This window comes from Pelodiscus sinensis, chromosome 4 (assembly GCF_049634645.1).
Source record: "Pelodiscus sinensis isolate JC-2024 chromosome 4, ASM4963464v1, whole genome shotgun sequence".
Lineage (NCBI taxonomy): Eukaryota > Metazoa > Chordata > Testudines > Trionychidae > Pelodiscus > Pelodiscus sinensis.
In genome coordinates, this window is record NC_134714.1 from 50,521,969 (window position 1) to 50,544,286 (window position 22,318).

At 40.0% G+C, this 22,318-nt stretch overlaps 1 protein-coding gene across 5 annotated transcripts in view; it reads right to left on the minus strand.

Annotated features, from left to right (window-relative positions):
- The window catches only part of ARHGAP5 (Rho GTPase activating protein 5), an 80,433-nt gene extending 65,844 nt beyond the window's left edge, over positions 1-14,589 (minus strand). Inside the window, exons 1-3 of one of the 5 annotated variants that reach the window (XM_006117658.4) lie at positions 14,213-14,588; positions 8,037-8,134; positions 87-3,987 (exon numbers count right to left, since the gene is read on the minus strand). In XM_006117658.4, coding sequence (XP_006117720.2) covers positions 87-3,815 — 3,729 coding nt within the window. In that variant the 5' untranslated portion in view covers positions 3,816-3,987; positions 8,037-8,134; positions 14,213-14,588. Of the gene's footprint in view, positions 1-86; positions 3,988-8,036; positions 8,135-13,968; positions 14,134-14,212 lie in introns of those variants that run through there. The other 4 variants (XM_006117659.4, XM_075926960.1, XM_075926959.1 and 1 more) reach the window with 4 other exon arrangements.
- Between the last annotated feature and the right edge of the window lie 7,729 nt (positions 14,590-22,318).

Genomic DNA, 22,318 nt, shown 5'->3' on the forward strand with positions numbered 1-22,318 from the left:
CTAAGAATAGATTAAGCTAAAGACTTTTTTTTTTTAAATGGAACTTATCTATTCACCATTTAACAAAATAGATTGAATTAACTTACCTTCTTATCTTCTTTTACTTTCTGAGTTTTCTTTTTCATTTTTTTGTCATCTAATTCCTGATCTGAAGTGATAGCAGGGTTATCAATGCCACCTTTCCAGGTTTCAACTGGTGACAGAAGTGGATCTTCTTCACTTCCACGATGTCTTCCTTTTCTTTTTGTTTTAGATGTGGTAAAAGCCTCATCATCACTTGCATCTGAATGTGTTCTCCTGTAGTAAGATTTTGCTTTGCTAAATAGTGTCTTAGATTTGTATTTGTATTTAGATGGCCTTCTTTCCCCATGACTCTTTGATATTCTATCAGAAAATCCATTTTCTTCATCTCCTTGGGCATTATTTATAACAAATGAGTTTCTAATTTTAATAATACGATTTTGACTATCATCTGGAACTGCATAGATATCATCAGTGAAGCCTCTGTGTTTAAAAACAGTGTCAATAGGTTCTGCATAATTATCAGATTGGTCTGAATCTTCAGTTGGTGCCAAAGGCACTCGAGAGGATTGTTTCTTTGGGTTTTTACCAATGCCAGCTTCAATTGTTTTCACAAGGTTTGGATCCAGTTTTTTCACATTTGTCTTAGGTACAAGTGGCTTGGGTTTTATAGGAGGAGGTACTTTGTGGTTGCGCTCATGGTCATGACAGTTCAATGGTGTGCTATGAACAGGATATTCATTTCCTTCCAAGTCTAGCCGATACTTGGAACGATCACTAGGTGTTGGGAGCAACTGCACATCATCTCCAATTGGACTATATGGGGGTGGAGCTTCAGTATCATCTTCTGAATCTGGGTAGTAATTATATGCAAGAGAATTTCCTCTGGGAGACTGCAGAAAAACATCTTCACTTGTATGTGTTGACTCTCTGGTGCTATCAGACATATAGGAATTTTCAATCATGTTTTTCTTCTCTAATACATCACTGAAAAATAATGTAAAAACCTCAGTCTGACGATGATACTGAGATAAAGAATATAATGCTGTAAATTTAGCAGTAATCTCTGTTGCTATATGTTCTCCTTCAGTCATTAATTCTTTGATAGCTTCATTCTCAAAAAAATCTGCCTGGCTATCAGTTACAGCCACCAACTGGACAGGAATAGTGTCCTGTACTTCTGAAAGAAATGCCCGAAGCATTCCCATGGATGCCTTCCTTTTAGCAGAATAAACTAGTATATATCCATGAACTAGTTCATCTTTCCTTACACCAATTGAAGAATGGTATGATAATATTGTTATTTGTATTCTCCTCCTTTTTTCACCTATAATTTTATCAAGCATTAAAGAGTTATTCTGGCCAGCCTGAGCAGCACTACAGGAGTGAGAGTCAAGGAAGGGAGAAAGAATAAGATCCACACTAAATGGATCTCCACACATGGCACACATCACAATTCGCAAGTCAGCTTCTGACAGATCTTTAATAGTGGGAACAGGGCTTACAACATCCAAATTGCGTTTAACTGCTTCCAGCACCCCCCTTAGAGCTTGCTTTATTTGAGTCTCATTAAATTTACGTGGATATGTACCAGCAGGCACATCTACAAAAGGACACTGCAACTTATTGGCTAATTGCTGACCTTGGTGTCTCAGAATAGGTAGATTTTTGCTAATGCTGTCTCTCTGATTAGCTAATATTAATGTAAATGGAAGATTGGCCATGTATTTGTCTCTCCTTATCTGAGACGCTTCAACCCTTATTTTTCCAATGCATTCTCCAATAAAATTGAGGGATTCAATAGAATTAAACACACAGAAAAATCCATGTGGTTTAAAGGCAGAGGTCCACAACTGACTTAAAAGGTAAGGTGACTTTGCATCAACTGGCCTAAGATCTAGTTCATATATTTTTCCATCTAAGGCATATTCATCATCAGTGGATTGTGTCCGAATTTCATTTGCCAACTCTTGTGCAAGACCATCTTTACCCAAAATGAAGAGGTTAATTTTATCAATATTGGCACTATCGTGGTACAAATTTTGCCGACCATGGTCAAGTTGCAAAAGACTATTGGCAAGTAACTGCTCTACTTTCATGTCCGTGCAATTTTGGCCACTGAGACAAGTTTCTTTAGTGGGATGATAAACAAATCCTATGTGTTTAAGAAGAAGAGATTCTCTATCAGGTGCAAGTTTCTGTAAAGCTTTGTATCTAGGCTCTTCACTCAGAACTGCATGAATTTCACTCATTTTATCTGAACTAGGTGTTGCATTCAGATCCAGGTCATAGAATAGTTCTGAATGTTCAAAAAGCATTTCCTGGAACTCCTCTTTGGCTTTTTCAACTATTTCCCTCTGATGCCTGCTATACACTTCTTTACTGTCTGCATCAGTGATATATTTGAAAGCTTCATCCTCCATTACAAAACACATAACTTCTTCCCATGGCTGTCCCGGTGAAATGAACTGTATTTTCTCAAGTGTTTTTTTAAATTTCTCCTTCATTTCAACTCTTCTCTTTTCAGATATAAGATGCTGTACGTGGTTTTGATAGACTTTTTCAGCTTCTAATGTACTGAGAAGGTCAAATGGAATCCTCCTATCATTCACTTTGTCTATTTGATCAGTTTCATCCCAGGGTGTTTTTTCTAGCACAACAAAACAAAGCTGGAAGTCTGGCCTTTTCTCCATTATCTTTAGGGCTTCTGACCAGTTCAGGTGTTCAATTTCATCAAGGTTTGACAACAGTGTGTTAAAAGCTCTTGGTAGTGTATTAATATATTCTTCTCTTCTTTTTCTTATATGTTCCTGTTTAAGTTGCTCTGTGTGTTTTGAGAATGTATTTTTGGCCTTTTTTGTTCCTTCCAAATTTATGTACTCCTCATAATCAGGATGATTTTTCAATTTATTACTAACACTTTTCCAAGTTGCATGATAGTCTCTCACAGTTTGCACAAGTTTTTCAAATTTATCTGTTGCAGTAACAACAAGTTGTCTCTGTGTCTTATAGGCATCCAAATACGGAATTATTTTAGGTTTACCACGAGTTTTATCCATCATTTGTACCAGTGCAGTAAAACATGTCTCAACATTGATATTGAATCTTGCTGATGTTTCAACAACCACAAGGTTCTTTTTGTTTGAGGCAAATGCCTGAACCTCTCGTAGATAATGATCCACACATTCATCACATTTAGTTGCTGCTATTATTATAGGTTTTTTAGATTTTGAAAGCTGTACATAGAGATTGTTCACAAATTTAAGTTGATCATCGAATTTCCTATTGCATCCTTGACTAACATCAATGCATAATAAAAAGCCATCTATGTTCAGTTTTCCTTCAGGCATTTGTTTTTGCTCAAAGTCTTGCTCCAAGCCTAGCTGATCTGTGCAAATGTACATTAATTTCTCTGCTGACTGCAATTTGGAGGCAGCTGCCCGTTTTATATATGGTTGTAAATTCGTACTCCGATGAGGCAAGAAAGTCTGATCATCAATGAACTCAGTCTGTTCAATTACATGGATTTTGCATTCTATTCCTTCCTCACCGCTTTGTGTTATGTCACCCCAGTACAAAAAGTGATCATTATTAACAACTCGTCCTCCAAAGTCAATTGTGCTAAGCACAGAGGTATGCTCAGGATAATATTCATCTGCTTTTGAACGTACAAACCTATTGCACAAACACGACTTTCCAACTCCACAATTACCTTTGTCTTTTTCAGTTCCAGATAACCCAACCACACTAATAGCATAGGATGGGGGACGAGGCTCTTTGTTTTTAGCCATCATAACTTTCTTCTCGTCCTTCTGTATTCAAGATAATTCAATGTGGTTTTCATTCTGAAAAAGCCTCTTCAAATTAAAATTGTATATCCTCGCCTCCAGGATTAATTTTCAGTTTTTCCTGTTTCACCCATCACCATAGGCAACTCACATATTCAGAACTAGGTGAATCATTGTCCTATAAGAGAAAAAAGGAATTTTTTAAATCTCTTAACTACGGTTAAGATATAAAATTTAATAAACAAAAGTTAATATCAGTTGTAACTTACAAATATATTACAAAAGCCTTTTTTAAGTTAGGAGAAAATTGTATGTTAAATAATATACATATGAATAGCAGATAATGTATTTAAAGCACCAAAATTTAAAATTGTGTCTGAAAATGTCTCGAAACTACTTTTGGTAAATTAACACTGGAAGCTACTTTAAAAATAAATTCAGTTTATTCATAAATAAAATAAATTCAATAAATTTAGTTTCTTTCAGGTTGTTGGCTCTGTGCATTTGGCAGCATTTTATACATAATCATTTCCATTGTTTCTTGTTTGTTTCAGACTTGCGATATGTGAAAGGCAACTAAAAAAAGAATACTGAATTCTCACCTAGATAAAAACCATACAAAATATACTCCTATATGGACTGGATGCAGTACACACTTTCGCATTTCTCTATTCACATGCACAGTTTAACTGAAGTTAATAGGATTATTCATATGAATAAAGTTATACATATAGGTGTGGGTCTTATGTTTATAAAATCCACATTCTTGTTAACATAGAAGGAATGTGCATGATATTCCTTGAATACTCAGTTGAGTAAAGAAATGCTTAAAAACAGAGTGTAAAAACAAGAACTTCGTAGACTAACGTAGGAGTATACACATACCAAAATCTAATATTTGTTTTTTTTTTAAATGGACTAGAGTTGATAATTGACAGCAACCCATTTAAGCACAATTAGTCACTAACAAATTGTAGAAGAAATGTTAACATCCATAACTGGGAATTACAAAATAACCTTAAATACCGAGATAAGAAAAAAATTGAGATTGTGTGATATCACTCAATTTGCTTCTAAGAAAAAACAAAGGTTTAGTGTTTGTTGTAGACAGAAAAAAAATTGAAAATAAACATCAAATATAATCTTTAAGACTTCAGTAGAGTAACTCCAGGTTAATAATGGTGTTCCTGAAATAACAATATGGCACAAAGACTAAAATTAACTCTTTGCTTTCCTATCAGATAAGCCATAGTTTCTAAATTAAATAGATCATGAGGTTCAGGGGAGGACAAGAGTATATTTGGAAGGTAGTCTATTATAATTATTATCTGCTTTGATAGACTTCTGGGAAAACCACATAACAGATGACTTTGAAAACTTACAACAATTACTGCTGGATTAGAGGACCATCCATATATTTGTGTATATGTATGGACTCAAAATAAACATACCCAATTGTGCATCTCTAAGCAACCAAGTTGCAAAGAAAAAAATTGAGGGATACACAGAATTTCAGTCTCTATATCTCAATTTTGTAATCAGACAAATTATAATTTAGTCTTTATTAGTCCAATAAATTCATCAACTACAGTGGACATGAATGATGTGAATCCCAGAAAGCTTCTTTAGGGCTTGTTTACACAGGACAGTAGTGCATTGCAAACTACTGTGCTGTAGGGATATGACCATGGTTAGCTGCGTACTCAGATAGAATGAGTCTGGGCTCATTGTTCAAGCCTCATGATTATATACAGCCCCCACCCTCCGCCTCTGTATCAAAGTCAGCAGTATGGGAGGGGAGTGGGTCAGGAGCAGGTGCTCACAGGGCATTAGCTTTTAAGTCAGATCCTCATGAGCACCAGCTTCAGTTTGTCCTCCTGCCTGTAAACGTGTTACTTCCGAAAATTTCAGGGATTGCATGTTTACAAAAATAAACAAATCTTCAACAAATAAACTACTGTGCTGTAAATCTGCATCTTGACTTGTTGCACACTAATATCTCATGTAGTCAAACATTTAGTTTTCCAACATACTCCCAAATAAGATTGGTATGATACATTTCCAAAACCTATCCGTCTGTGTTAAAACTTTTAAAATTACTATGCAAATATTAAAATTCTGAATTAAGATAAGGCAAATAAGATGTTGTTGTAAACACAAACTGATGTCAAACAGTCAACTTTTTTATGGCTTTATCTTAAAAAACAAATGTAACACTTCATTTGACATCTACATTAGAAAGAAGTAAAACTGAGCTGCCAATTGACGAAAGCCAAATGCATGCATTTACCATGCATGGTTGCAATGTTTACTTAAAATTCAACAGCTTTCGTTCACAATGTGATCTTAGCTATGCTGCTATCACTAAAAGGGGTCATTTTAAAATCTAATACTTTTAATTAACAACAATTAATTTAAACTCTACTTGATTTCTACATCCAAGTGAGATTTTCAGTCAAAAGAAGCAAACTGTTATTATGCATTTTATTATGCTTACTATTATTTGCCAACAGACTCATTCAGAAACACATTCAAAGAGTAAAACAATGAAAGATATTATAAGTCCCCTCTTCCTAGGTTTTTCTTCCTGCTCTTACAACCCAGACAATGCAGGGCTAAAACAAAATGGCTCTCTCCGCAATTACCATTTAACAAAAATAAATCTTTTCGGAGCAATGTTTATATTACTTTACTTAATACCAGATTTATTTTTAAGTAAAGCATTTCACAGTGGCATTATTGACAAGATGAGAATTAGATGCTGAATCAAAAATTTCATTATAAACTATTTTCTGTTCATCAGTGCAGTAAAAATGTGCTGTGGACTGAAACTTGGATCAAAGTCTTGACCAAGAAGGTCTAATACTCTAATTTATTTCAAATACAGCATCAATTTGAAATCCAGTCAGTTGAAAATATAATACAACAGAGGTTTCAAGTACTACAGCTACAAAGTTATGGTTTTATTTTCACATTTTTTATTTTTAAGTTTTATTTCCCTTACGGCTGAATACAAGAAGACATAAACAGGACAAAATGACTATCAGCTATGGTGAACAGCCATAACAGAAAAAAAAAAATCTAAGCTCTGAGTTATAACAAATTGAAAGTAACTCCTAACAGATTATGTTTTCAAACATAACTGATTTTTAATTCGTTAGATCCCCTTTAATATATAAATTGCACACCAAGTCTTTCCTTCTCCTTCCCTCTGCTCTTAAGACATTTTGATTCAGAACATAGTATCAACTTTCAAGTTGTACAATTGAGAAGACTAAGTAAGTTATTCTAAAAGACTAAGCACCTAACAGGAGAAATGAAGGGCAATCACAAATAGGAATAACAGAATGAAATGATGGAAAGAAGAGTAGTTTTGCTGAATAGCACTGAAAATTTCCTCATACGTGTATTCAACTTATTAAGACGTTCGCATGGAAAGTGGTAAAAGCTACATCAGCTGGGGCACTGACAAGATGGACAAAGAAAGAAAAAACTGTAAGAAGGAGGCATTAGCAAGAACATGGACTAAGTGACCCAGTAAATATTTTTCCATCATATTTTATTACCTATAGATAGATATGAAATCAAACTAGAAAATACACAGAAACAATGAAATGCCTTTTAAATAAATACATGAGAAATAAACATGTTCAAGAAATAAGAAGACTATACATTAGGAGTAGGCATTTAACAGACAATTACTATTATATTATTCCCTAAAGGACAGCAAGATTTTTTTCTAAGTACACCAGAAAACCCTGCCTCTAAATGCTCCTTGCTTAAAATGTTTTTTTAAACTTACAAATGCGCATTTTCTAGAAATTCATGGTATGTGCTTTGAAGTCATATTCTATTCCTCTTAAAATAAATAAAAATTAAAAGGAAGAAATTGTAGAAACCATCCTTAGTATTTTTGATTGCTGTGAGTTCAGGGCTTCGTGTGTAAAATCCCCTACCTTACAAGATTTGGGAAATAATAAAGGATTGCACTGTTTCTATCTTTGGGAAGGACTTTTGTGAATTAAAGCATACTGAAGTAATGCAGACATCACTGCAATAAGAGTTCCTTTGAATTGCCTATGTCTTACCATAGGACTAGTTTGCGTGGGCTTTTAAATTTCAGAACATAGTTCTAAAAAAAAAAAAAAAAAACCTCATAACTTAGTGATCAATATCTATTCACTTCCATTAATTTTAAAATAATTATATCAGAAGTCCCCAACTTACCTTGATAGAAGCTTGCAGGTGGTTGACTTGCAGGGATTTCCCTGCAGTGATGTCACACATTTAAACAATTTCCTTCAATGAGTCCTTCCTTGAAGGATCTGAAAATGAACAGACGATCCATTAATAATTTCAAAGTCATAAAGATATAAAAAACAGCACTGGGGTAAGGTACAAAACATTTTATTCATCAGAAAGATTTTCTTGAGTTTAAACCAACAAATACGTGTAATTTCAGAGGCAAAATCCAAGTCAGAAATCAGTCTTTAGCTAATGCTTTTGTACAAAAATCTCCATCACCACCACAAGCTGTTGAGACAGAAATTTAGGTCAAAATTTTCTACATCATTTGTGATTCAGATAACCCATTTTCAGACTTTGAGTTCTGATTATTAGATTTGGGATATGCTCAGTCTTTTCTCAAGATTAGGCCAATTGTGTCTCATCTTGGTCATCCATTTCAAAACACTGAACACCCAAAATCACTAGAATGAATTTACTTTTATTATCTGAGTCCTTAACATTAAAATGTAACATTCGTGAATTACATTTGTTTCTGCATATATGTATCAAAAATACAAGAAACCTCTTTTTAAAATATAGTTATATATTACGTTATAAGATATGTTTGTAATTAGAAGTTACAGTGGGTTATACCAACTATAGCAGACCAAGAAAAGCATTGCAATGGTTCAATGTACGTTTTTCTTTAGCTCTCTGCAAAAGTTGTGTTTATAATAACCAATGCTGCACTAAAGTAATAAGGTTTTATGGTACTGTCCAATTAAGAAGTTAAGCAAAGGTTCATTTACTTCCTGTCTGTGGTGGGATTCAGTTCTTAGTTAAATATTAGAATGAGTTTTTTAGGGGAAGAGAGCGAGGGGGGCTACAATGATATCTTGAGTCTTTGGAAACATTCACTAGGTTTTAGTGTTTAAAAGTGGGTAGGAACTGTATTGATGAAGTTTCACTGCCTAGTGAAAAAGGGTGCACACATCACTTAAAACATTCAGGCATACTGACAACTCCTTAGGAATGAATGCTTGCACTGCCTCTGACCATACTTTACTCTTAAGTGTCCAAGACTGTCATTTGAGTACCTTCAATAAGCATTAATAATTATTTATAAATAAGTTATCAAAATGTGTAAGTAACTTTCCTATGTTATTTTAAGACATAAAAACCCCATATCTACCTATCCAAGAAAGAAAACATGCAGACTAAATTTCAGGAACTAAGTGTGATACAGGAATAACTAAAAAGAATAAGTAAAGAAACAACAAGAGAAGTGGCTTGAACACTAATACTGAAGGTATTTCAAGAACAGAGATGTTAGTTTAAATGGTACAGTAAGTAGTAAATGTGAAATAGAGGATGAGACTGAGTGATCTACATGTTCATTTGTTTCTGTTTTCATTGTTGTGTGAGTTCTAAATATATCACTTCACATTTTCAAAGAACAATACAACCTAATGAATCCTCACCACAAAGCTATCTTCATTTTATCTACTGGGACAAAGAAGAAAAATTCAGAGCTTTGGCCCAATGTGAAATTAAAAAAAAAAAAAAAAAAACACAGACCAATGGCAAAACTCAGGTTAAAAACACGTATTCCAAGTTCTCAGCCCTTTTTCCTCAATCCACTAGATTCAATTTTAAATATCCTTGACTAACATTACATTCAGTTTGAATCCTAATTCTTTTAAGATATAACAAACTTTATTTCCACTTTTTAAAAGAATCAACTTGCAGAGCTCTTAGGATGGGATCTTGTGTTCCAACTGTCCTAAGAGTAACTTTTTGACTATTAGTAATTTCACATGGTGCTCACCTACAAAACTTATTGGCTATTTTGAAATTTCTGTCTAAAATCCTAGGAAACATTTTATAACTATTAAATTTTTGTCTGAATACAGTAATGTAACTACAACTGAATGTTACATTCAGGAAACACCATCACCATGTGTTGTCTTAAAATTTTCTAAAAACTCTTTAATGAAGACACACATGCTAGCAAGCAGTAATGGTTCAAATTACCATCATTATGGAAGCATGAAACTTCTCTTGTCTAAGTTGGCCTTCAACAGAAGGATTTCCAAATATCTAAAAGAAAACTGTTCAATTTAGATACAATACTATTATTTAAACAGCAGCCAAAAGTAAAACAGTACCCCAGAAAAAGACTAGTTCTGATAACGCAGTCCTTATGCAGGAGCAACTCTCACAAAAAATAAATTCACACTGTTCAACAAAAGTTTCTCAGCACCAAGGCTGCAAAATCAGGCTCTCCAGATAACATTAAAGTTTCCAGATTACGAAGAAGAATTATGATGAATTCAAGACAGAACCTGCAAGATAATGGCATAAAGGAAGTGATAAGGCAGGGGGGACTCATAAATTAGAGGGAAAAACTGTGAAACTGAAATAAAACTTGTTTGGCATGGGGAGAAAAAGAAAAATAAATCCAGCCACCAAAGGAAAGAATAAAAAGTTAAGCAGAATTCAGCAATCCATATTTGTTGCACCTTGTAAATCAGGGTTTCCAAACCTATGGGTCGGGACCCAAATATGGGTCTCCATTACATTTCAAAAGGGTCGCCAGGTGTCTCCCCAGGTGGCTCTTAAGGAGCCATACACACATTTTTTGAATTGCCCTGGGTCACCACGTCTTCCTGAACTGTCAAAATGGGTCCCCATCCGGAAAAGTTTGGATGGAAATCAAATGTCCTTTTTTGTTTAAGGAGGAATTGTGATATGTGGTATAGGCCACAGCAGTAGAGGTCAGGATTAAAGGTTCTAGTTCTGCCACTGACTTCTTGTGACCACAGGGCAAACAACTCATTTGGGTCATAGTTTCCTCCCCCGGTAAAATGAAAATAATACTTGTTCACATTTCTGAAGTGTTCAGAGATCTACGCATAAAGCATTCTCCAGGCAGCAAATATTAAGTATGATAGAGATAGTTTGATACTTTAATTCAAATTTTACCATACAAACATTTTGCAAAGCCTGAGATTTCTAAAGCAAAATGCAGGACAATGTAGCACTTTAAAGACTAACAAGATGGTTTATTAGATGATGAGCTTTCGTGGGCCAGACCCACTTCCTCAGATCAAATAGTGGAAGTGGGTCTGGCCCACAAAAGCTCATCATCTAATAAACCATCTTGTTAGTCTTTAAAGTGCTACATTATCCTGCATTTTGCTTCAGCTACCGCAGACTAACACAGCTACATTTCTATCACTATTCTGAGATTTCTAAAAGTGTAATGTCAGTAACACAGGCCTACAGGGGCTCACTGTGAGGCCCATGATGACTACGGGTGGCGCGGCCCCCATCCGATTTGCCGGCCAGGCGGAGGAGCGGAGCGCCGCTAGGGAGGGCGAAGTGCAGCAAGTCTCGCCTGTGTGCAGCTCCGGTGTGAGGAGGTGGAGCACGGGCCAGAGGGCGGGATGCCAGCATGATGGCTGGCGACCGCTGGATTAAAAAAAAAGGCTCCGGCAGCCCCTCAAACTGCAAGGCAGAAGCCAGGTAGGGGAGGGGAAGGGGCTTGTGCTGAGGGAAGGGTGTGGTGGTGCATGAGAGACAAATGTGTGTGGTTTTTTTTTCTTTTTTGCTTGACAAAAATTTTTAGCCCGTGTGTATTTTTTGGGAGAGCATTCCTACTTGCAGCCCGCAGCTGTTTTCTTTGGAGTAATATGGCCCTTGCCGCTTTCCCAGTTTTGCAGGCCTGCAGTAACACATTATCCTTCCAGTTCTCTTTACAACTACCAGTATCAATGTCATCATTTACTACAGTAGTAGTATCTCCACACAAATTATCAGTAATTTACTTAAATGTTTTCTCTAGTAACTGTCCTTTTACAGTGGAACAACTCTACCCAGTGACTAAATTTTGAAGTCACAAATTGCTCATTCACTCCAGACATCCACCTAGACAAAACTTTTCTTAATTCAATAAAGGTAAATTCACAACACAGAATCAACCCTGGGGGCTGCTTCATGAAAAATGTAAAGAACATCCCACATCATAGTCTACTAAAATAATGTTTAAAAATTATATGGAAGACATCCTCCAGGAGTTCTACTATATGGGATTTACTTTTAGTGAAGAAAGTATCTTTGCCGGAGGGACTGGTAGCATCCTTCAATCCCTTTATTAAATTCAAAGAAATTATTTCAGTAGTTTTATTTTTAATAAAGATGAATATATTAACCTGAATATACTAACATGATTATATATACTTCATAGACACATTTTCCTTAAAAATAAAGACTTACAAGACAAAAAAACTTTTAGCTTTAATCTCAAAAAACAAATGTTTATTTACCCATGGGCTAACAACGGGATTTAAGAAAATTTGTTCTGAGCATAAAATATCTAATTAAATGAGTCTATGTTACCCAGGCTGCACTTATAGCAAAAATAAAACATCTACCACTACCACAGGAAGAAACTTAGCTATAATTCTTTCATTGTATTGTGTTGTTCACAATTGCACTATTAAACTTACTTACATTATCAATAACTTGTTCCTTTCAACCTCGGGAAAAAAACATTCTAAATATTGAATAAAAAATTATTAAAAAATCTCTTAAAAGCTTGATTAGAATATTATTTTTCAAGGTTGAAAGTAACAAGCTAATGATAATGTAACCAACTCTTACAGTATAACATTCTGACACTGTATGATATACTGTATGGCCTCTAAAAATATTATCACTACATTAACTGTATACTTACTATGTTATAGTAAAACTAGGATATTTAGTCACATAAATAGGACATTTAGTAGTAGCAGCAGTAATTGTACCACATCATCATAAACAGATGTTAGCACTCCTGACAAAAACAAAAGTGGGGGGGGGGGAGCCTTCATGCCAATAATGCACCTGGATGCTCATTTATAAACCTGCCAGTTTTAAGTATGTACTGTTAATTCTTTTCTAAGCATAATTCTGGGATTATAGAAACTGTTGTCACAGCTGAAAACAGCTTTCTTACTACAGAGCCTTACACGGCAGGACACAGTGACATCAACACAATAGAAAAATACCACCTATTAACTCCTCATTCTTTTTATGAAATGGGAATACCAGTATCAGTGCTGTAATTCATTTCCATAGTAGTGAAAGCCTTCCAAAGGCACAGTTAAAATGGACGTACGATTGATCAGCAAATGCAGTGATCCATTTCAGTTTCACTCTGCAGTATTCACTTTTTAAATTTTTTTTGTCAATCGCTACCTCCTAAGCAAAAAAAATTAATGATCTGTGTTAATCTCAATTTAAGAATACACACACCCACATCCATGACTATTTTGGTTTAGAGTCAAGATGTTCGACTCCCACTTATTAGGCAAAGCCTTTGCACTGGGGATACTGAAAGCCTCATATAAAGAGGAGGCAAAGAGGGGGTGCCTTCCCATTTTCCCTGTAAATCTTATAAATTTAAACAGATCCAGTGTTTCAACCTCCCTATATCATGCATCTGCAGCAGTATTTGTTATTTCTATATTTATCTCTGGAGCTTTCTTTGGGTGGAGAAAGTCTAAAGGTTACAGTGGTTGAAGGAAGAGAAAATGCTGTAAATTGTAGCCTCTCATCCCGGATCCCCTATTTCAAACACTTTAAAACCACCTGGTGGGAAAACAGAAACGCACACTCATCATTAAGGGAGCGAAGTTTGCTGAGATTTAATTTCAAGAAATTTTTGAGGCGTGAGGGAATGGGGCTAGGGTGGGAGAGCTAAGAACAGTTGAAATCCATTAGGGAAGAGAAAGGAAGGATTAGGAGGAGGAGGAGGAGGAGGAGGAAGGGAATGCGAGAGGAAGGCGAAAAGACTAGGAAAGCTCCCCCCACCCCCAAGTGTGACCAGCTGGCAGACTCGTACGGCAGGCTCAGACCCTCCCATTGCTCAGGCCTTGCCCTTCACCTGTCTGGGACCAGGCAGCGCACTCCTCTCAGGCCCTCCCCCGCGCCTAGGTGCCAGGCGGTGCTGAGGGAGCCGGTTCCCCGGTTCCGCCGCTCCCAGCGGCAGCAGTCCCAGCCCTCCGAACTGGTTACAGCCAGCGGCAGCAGCAGCAGCGCCGCCCCCTCCTCCGCCGGCCGGCCTCGGCCCCTGCAGCCCGGCGTGGGGGGCCGGGTGAGACCCCAGGGGGCCGGATTCTTGCCCCTACCTCGTGCAGTCGGGGTCCGGCTCCTCCGCGGCGGCGGGGGGAGCAACATTCCCGGGATGGTTTTTCCTCACCAGCGGCTTCTCCTCCCCGCCGAGCTTCTAGGCGCACCGGCCCTCAGCGCTCTCGGCCGCCGCGGCCCCGTCCCGCCTCCCCGGCGCTCTCGGCTCAGTAATGGCGGCCGCTGAGTCTCCCCGGCTCTCGCTTCGCTGACGGAGTCTCTCTCTCCCCCTAACTTTACCTCAGCAGCTTCCCTGCCGCCGCCACCGCCGCCGCGCGACTCTGCGCGCGCCCGAGGCCCGGCCGGATGCGCGTGCGCGGGTAGAACCTCTGCCGCCGCGAGTGCGGTACATTCCCTGGGACACCGGGGGCCGGGCGCGCGTTTCCCAGCACTCCCAGTGCGCGTTTCCGTACGGGCGCGAGCTGCTGAGTTTGATTTATTCCCTGTTGGTTAAATGGCTAGTCCGAGAAACTAGCAACGTTGGAGACTCGGGTTCTGTTCCCATTTCCGGTAGTGATTAAGGGCTATATGCGCGGCCCTGGACAAAAAAGAGATACTGTACTCAACCCAGCTTTTTGAAAGCAGCTATCGAAAAATATTGGGCAGCTGGAAAGGGTATTTAAAAACAGGAAGCATGTTACCTCTTTGCACCCTTCTACTGCCATCAGTAAAATGAGGTAATGCCTACATAATAACATAGTTTGGACATTTGTAATTCCCATAGAAAGAAAAAAGAAAAAATAAAGGTGTGAACGCACAATGATCAAGAACACCCTCAGCACCTGGAGGCACAAGTTGTCTATGCCACCACCTAATACCCTTGGCAGGCTGTGAGACGAGACTGCAGAACAGACTGGCACACAGGTGTTCTTTGGTTCCAACAGGTCCCACCGCTCCCTGTCAGGGCAGGACAAGAGGACAAGGAAACAGATGTGAAGCACAAATACATACAGATGTTTCATGCTGCGGAGTTAAACCAGCTGAATGTTGTGCATTTGGCTCAGGTTGCACAGGAGGTTCACGACGCAGGTGCCTGTTGATGAAATCCAGAGGGCCAGAGTGGACAGCTTCTTGCATGGTTAAGCACCATAAGGTCCACCCAATACCTCCAATCACAGTTCCAGAACTCTGATGGTACTAGCACGGACCAACTTCCCGTGCACCAAGGGAGATTGCAGTACCTACCTGTCTACATATATAAGGGTTGTGCAGCACGGATTCTGGCTACTACATTCTGATTGCAGTGACTCCTTTCCAGTTACTGAGGAGATTTGACCCCTTCAGAGAGGTCTAGAGGAACAAATCTTGGGTGAAGCCAAAAAGGCTGCTGATCATACCGGTGCCCTCACGGATGGTGAAGGAAAGTATGTCCTCACTGAGCGCAAGAATTTGACATATTTCAAAGTATCATGTCCCCCAGTAGGGTGGCTACTGTTGACTTTGAGAATGATGCACTGTGGGTAACTATCCCACAGTTCCTGCTGCCTCTTTGAATTCTTGGTATTGCTCCTAGTGCATGCTGGGACCAAAACTGTGCAGCGGGTGGTAGTAGGTACATGTTATCAGTGTCCTATAATGCACTCATCTCCTCCCTCCCCGCCACTTTTTGCACCCTTTTTTCCCCCTTGTTATCCATGCAGACACCATAGCAGGTTAAGCATGAAACCTATCGTGGAACCCATTCAGCAACAAAATATTATAGCATTCATATTAACCATAGTGTACCTTGTGCAGGAGTATATTTGAATGTGTCCAGGGTCCGACGGAAGGAGGAGGAATCTCGGGAGGCCATAAACATACTTCTGCGAAACATGGGAGTTAAGTGACTCACAAATGCTGCCCGCATTTGATCCCCTGGACACAGTTGAACACCACCAGTTCTAGTGCAGTGAGACACGTACATATGGGTGGGACCGCACAATAATGCAGCTATGGGACAATCAGCAATAACTACAAAACTTACACATATGTAAGGCCATTTTCATGGAAGTTTGCGAATTGCCCAAGTGAGATCCACTCTGACAGTGGAGAAGCGAGTGGCAATAATCCTGTGGAAGCTTGTAATGCCAGACTGCTACCAGTCACGAATGATTGAATGATTCTAGTAATTTGGGAATCATTTTGGAGTGAGGAAATCTACAGTGGGAGCTATTGTGATCCAAGTAGCAAAGGCAATCAATATCCTTCTGTTATGGAGGACAGTGACTCTGGGAAACATGCACAACATAGTGGCGGGCTTTGCCGCGACAGGGTTCCCTAACTGTGTTGGGGTGATAGAGTGAACATACATCCCTATCTTGACACATGAGCATCTTGCCAAGGAGCACATAAATTACAAGGGGTACTTTTCAATGGTGCTGCAGGCACTGGTGGATCACAAGCGCCATATCATCGATATCAACATGAGAAGGTCGGGAAAGAGCATGACGCATGCATCTTTAGGAACTCCTGTCTCTTCAGAAAGCGGAAAGCTGGAACTTTCTTCCCAAACTGAAAAATTAACATCAGAGGCCTTGAAATGCCAGTAGTGATCCATGATGACCCCGTCTACCCCTTGCTCCCATGGCTCATGAAGCTGTACACAGACAGCCTGGACCCCTGTAAGAAGCAATTCAACTACAGGTTGAGCAAGTGCAGAACAGTGGTAGAATGTGCTTTTGGATGTTTAAAGGGAAGGTTTCGCTGACCATGGACTAAATTAGACTTCAGCAAAAGCAACATACCCATAGTTGTGACAGCCTGCTTTGTGCCCCATAATATCTGTGAGAGCAAGGGGAACAGATCTATGGCAAGATGGAGGGGGAATTGAGGCACAGTGCATCATCAGTAATTACGAGCAGCCAGACACCAGGGGCAATAAGGAGAGCACAGTGAGGAGCACTGCACATCAGAAAGGCTTTGAAAAACAGCTTTTATGAATAGCCAGATAGCGATTTGAGAGTCTTCCATGGTACTCTTAATGAGGAGCCCCTGCATTTAGTGTGCTTGCTTGTAAACCTCTCCCCTCCCCTTCAAAACAAGCAATAAAGAGACTGTTCAGAAATCATGCATTTTTATTTCGGGAACATAGCAGGGACAGAAAAGGAGTTCAAAGCAGGAGCCTCAGGGAGGGTGATCACAGGCGTGAGAAGGACAGCCTTTTTCTTCAGGACACATCCCTAGGGTTGAGTGCGAGGCTGTCTTTGACTTCCTCCTCTGCATTCTAGGACCTCTAGGAAAGGAGACTATGGAACTCGATGAGGAGGGAATGTGGGTCCACAAGGGCTGGATTGGATGCCTGTGCATATAGCTGTCCTAGAAGGCCATCATGCGATTCATCACATCTGTCATGGTCATCAAGACTCTCCTGGTTCTTCAATTCCAATTATCTGCATGCTTTCCTGTCCTCATGCTCCACTTGCATCTCTAGCATCAGCATATTGCTCCACTTGCTTACGTGCTCCCTGTCCAAGGCTATGTCTACACTACAAGGTTTTTGCACAAAAACCGGTGGAGTATCCCCACCTCAACCTCATTTTTCCGCAAAAAAAATACAGTACATCGACAGGACAGAGGGCTTTTGCCAGTAGAGTTATTCCTCCCCCTACATGGAATAACTCCTTTTTACGCTACAGTTCTTGCGCAAAAAGAGCCTATCAGAAAAAGCACAGGTGCTCTGATAGCCGTTCTGTTAATGGCCATCAGAGCTTTCTTGCGCAAGAGCGTCCATGAAGTGTGGACTCTCTCTTGTGCAAAAGCACGTCGCTTTTGCAATGCACTTTTGAGATGTGGATGTGATTTTGCACAATAAGTTTTTGTGCCAGATCTCTTCTGCAAAAAGCTTCTTGTGCAGAAACTCTGTGTGTAGACAACGCCCACATTGATGGATTGCATTTGCTTCTTGAACCTGTCATCCTTTGCAGCGATGATCCAGATCATCTGTTTACCTTCTTTGTCTGCTGCTATGACTGCCTTAGCTCCTTTATTTTCATGCAGCACTGCTGAGCGTCCCTGGCATGTCCTTTCTCCTCCATGTCCTTGTGCATTTCTTGTGTTGGTCCACAGTTTTGCAAGAACAGATTCCTCTTCCCACACAGCAAGGAGGCTCGTGATCTCTTGCACTCTCTATGCTGGTGCTCATCTGCAACCCTGGAATTAATTGTCAGGTGCGCTGAGGTGTACTGCCTGATCGGAGGTCTGCTTACCACGCTGGCTATGCCTGAAGGACAGTAGAATTGAGTCATGGCCAGAGCAATCACAGTTGGGCACTGTGAAACACCTCACAAGGACCAAGAACATCAACTTTTACAGCACTGCATCTGCACCACCATGCAAGGGCGAATTTACCATTACTCCCTGTGAAAAGCAAAAGTACCAAAATTGATTTTAATGGCCCTTGAGGCTGACAGAACAGGCTTGTGGTGTGGACTCATTGTTTAGGATTTGACTTAATGAGGCTAAGTTCAACCTAATCTCCTAGGCTGCGTCTAGACTGGCAAGTTTTTCCACAAAAGCAGCCGCTTTTGAGGAAAAACTTGCCAGCTGTCTACACTGGCCACTTGAATTTGCGCAAGAACACTGATGATCTAATGTAAGATTGTCAGTGTTCTTGCGCAAATACTTTGCTGCTCCCGCTCAGGAAAAAGCCCTCTTGCACAAATGCTTTTACGCAAGGGGGCCAGTGTAGACAGCTAAAAACTGTTTTGCGCAAAAAAGCCCCGATGGCGAAAATGGCGATCGGGGCTTTCTTGCACAAAACCGCATGTAGATTGGCACGAACGCTTTTCCGCAAAAAGTGCTTAGGTGCTGGACCTGCTGCTGGCCACTTCTTGGGAACAGCATTGTTTGTGGTGCAAGGACAAGCCGGAAACCTGCCCAAACACCGCTGACTGGGAGCCACTGGAAGTAAGCTTGTGGTCCAATCCCCTGCCTTAGCCCTGAGCCCTGTATGCTATTCTTGCCAGCTATTCTTGCAAGCAGGCACTCCCCACTTCCTCCCCCCACTCCCATTGACCAGAAACTGGCCAACAGGAGTGGGGAACTAGCACTCATGGCAGGTGCAGTGCTTGGATACCCAGAGCCCCCCACCTAGGAGCTAGACCTGTTGCTGGCTACTTCTGGGGTACACCATGGTAACCCTACAACAAGCTGACCCAGTGTCTGACCTTTTGGGACCCTGTACCGGGTCATGACCCATACTTTGAAAACCACTGACTTAAAGCAAGGTAAGCATTTGGTTGTGCTAGGACAGTGGGATATGGCTCAAATTCAGTAGTTTCTCATAAAATCGAAAGGGAGGGATCTGGTGGGAGGGACAGTTATACGACCGTATGGAGGCAGAAAGGGTCCAGAGATGGGGACTGAGACAACTATAACCCCATTGGACCAACGTGGGCAGGGCTGGAGAAATTAATATTTCAGAGATTTTGTCTCTTAGTGTGTCTATCTGTCTATCCCCCAACAATCCTCCCTGAGCTGTTCCTGCTGCAGCTGCAGAAGCCAGGGACAGACACTTCTCACCTGACCCCAAACTGCTGCTGTGGGAGAGGTCTGGGGTTGTCCTCTCTCCTTGGGGCAGCCTGCATACTGAACCCCCTCAAGCAGAACAATAATTTAAAGGAGGGAAAAAAACTCATCTAAGGTCCCAAGCAATGTCAGGTAAATCTTCTAGCACTAAATAAGTTGTTTATTGCTAATTATCCTTTGTGCCTTCTTAGCAACACAAATCCCCCCTAGAAAACACCACAGTATATTCAGTGCCTCATTCTTGGGTGCATGGCATTCCATGGTTCTATCTCCCGCTAAGGCAACACGACCTGAAGGGGAAACGACAACTCATTACCACTTCATCTCTTTCATGCATGCACATTTCCTTCTCTAGCAGCAAGAGCAGAGGAAAAGGCAATTCACGTCTTTATGCATCTCCTCTGTGCCTCTCCAACACTTCTGGAAGGTTAGAAGTGCAGTCTTGTTTGATGATTTACATGCCATAGGTCAGACCAGCATCATGCACACTCCTCCTACTGGCATGATATTTTTTAAATTGCCTTTACCTTTTTAATCACTGCTTGCTCTCCATAATATTGTACTGCAAAGTCGCGAGTATAGTGCGCACTTTTTTTCCTGTTTTTTTAACCTCAAAGTCAAGGTGCACATTATCCATAGGAGGTTTTTTCAAAGTTTTCATTTGGCAGTTCCGCAGCACTTAATTAATCGCTGGACACAAGAGGTTAAAAGTTGATTTTTATTAGCATCGACAAGCAACTATATACACAGTTTCAAAAAGGTAAGTTAAACAAATGAAATCAACACTGCAGCGCAAACAAACAAATACCGTATGTTAATTAATCTTCTACTCATCTTCAAAGCTCTCAAATTTACGTTTGTTAGAATCTTCCTCTAACAGACGAGCAATATCTTCCAGGATATAGCCCTCGATATCTTCATCCAGATAAAGCAAATCATTGTCATCTTCGCATACCAGTAATTCGTTCTCGGACGATTCATCATCGCTCATATCCATCCACAGGGAATCATCCTCGCTGCCATCCATAGCATTAAAGATGCTGCATTTCAGAAACCCCTTCCTTATGATAGCGGGATCAAGTTCAACCCAGACATCCGCTATCCACTGGGTAAGATCTTGCAGCGTCGGTGTTTTCATACGTCCACTTGCAGTAAATGTATGTTCACCTTCCCACAACCAGGTGTTCCATTTCCTGCACAGTACATCTTTCATTGGCTTGTTAACTGTCACGTCAAGCGGCTGCAATATTTTGGTCATTCCACCAGGAATAATTGCCAAGTCTGTTTTGTCTTGCTGAAGCCTTTTCTTGACGGATTTCATATGATGACACCAAAATGCATCCAAAACCATTAGAGACCGCTTTCTCATAAGTCCACCTGTTTGCTTCACCCAAACCATCTGTAGCCAATCAAGCATTAAAGGTTCGTCAATCCAGCCTTTTGGGTGAACACTCACGTGAACGGTGTTTGGGAATATAACATTATTTGGCATTGTCTTGTGCTTTAACACAATATAAGGAAGCAGCTTCATTCCGTCGGCTGTGCAAGCAAGCATTACGGTAAATCTAGATTTTTCATGGCCTGTGGTAGCAATGGAGATGGTCTTGGCACCTTTTACTTCAAGCGTTCTGTTGTAGGGATTATCGAAATTTAATGGTTACCAATTAATGAAAGGTCGTAGCAGTGCTGCTTATGTAGTTTTATGATAAACTTTTGGAACTGTAGTACCTTGGTGTCTGAGTCCATGGGTAGCTTCTGTGCGATTGTTGTCCAGCATCGGACCGATAGGCCATGGCTATTCATGAACCGATTGCCCCAGCCATGCGAAGCTTAAAACCCGGCTGTGTTAGCACACATTTTGGCAATCGTCAAAGCCTTCAGTCTAACCTCTGCAATGCTAACACCACCGCCTTGCTGTCTACGCTCAGCAATCCATTCAACCAGCTTGGCCTCCAACTCAGGATATGCAGCGCTTTTACCTCGCTCAGTCATCTTCATCCGAGGCAGCGCTTGCAGGCACTCTTTCTGCCGTCTCCAAAGCCGAATGTTAGACTCTGCTATGCCATCAAATTCACGGCTGGTAGCTCTGTTGCCATGAGCCTTAGCATAGCTAACAACTTTACGTTTTTCAGCAGTTGTGTAAGATCGCTGACAACACTCGGCATCCCAAAGAGAGCACGGAAACGCCGCGCACTGTATACTCGCGCACTCACGCGCGATTACCCGGCAATACAAAAAGGCAAGACAAAATACAGCAAAGTCAGGGTGCTCATTATAGATAGGAGTTCAGTTTATGCTGGAATTCTCATGTTTAAAAGGTAAGTGCACATTATGCACAGGTGCGCATTATAGTCGGAATTTTACGGTAAGCATTTTGACTATTAGTTATAGAATACCGTATTTTATACAAAATAGACAATATGCATACAACATTGTTACTACATGGTTTGATTAATTATTGTTGCACACTAGGCAGTATTTTTGTAAGGAAAAACAAGTCATCATGGAAACACAAAGTATTTATACTTTTGCATTTATTGATTACAGAAATGGCAGTTAATTTCTGATAGGAATCACTTAAATATATTTAATAACTTAATAGG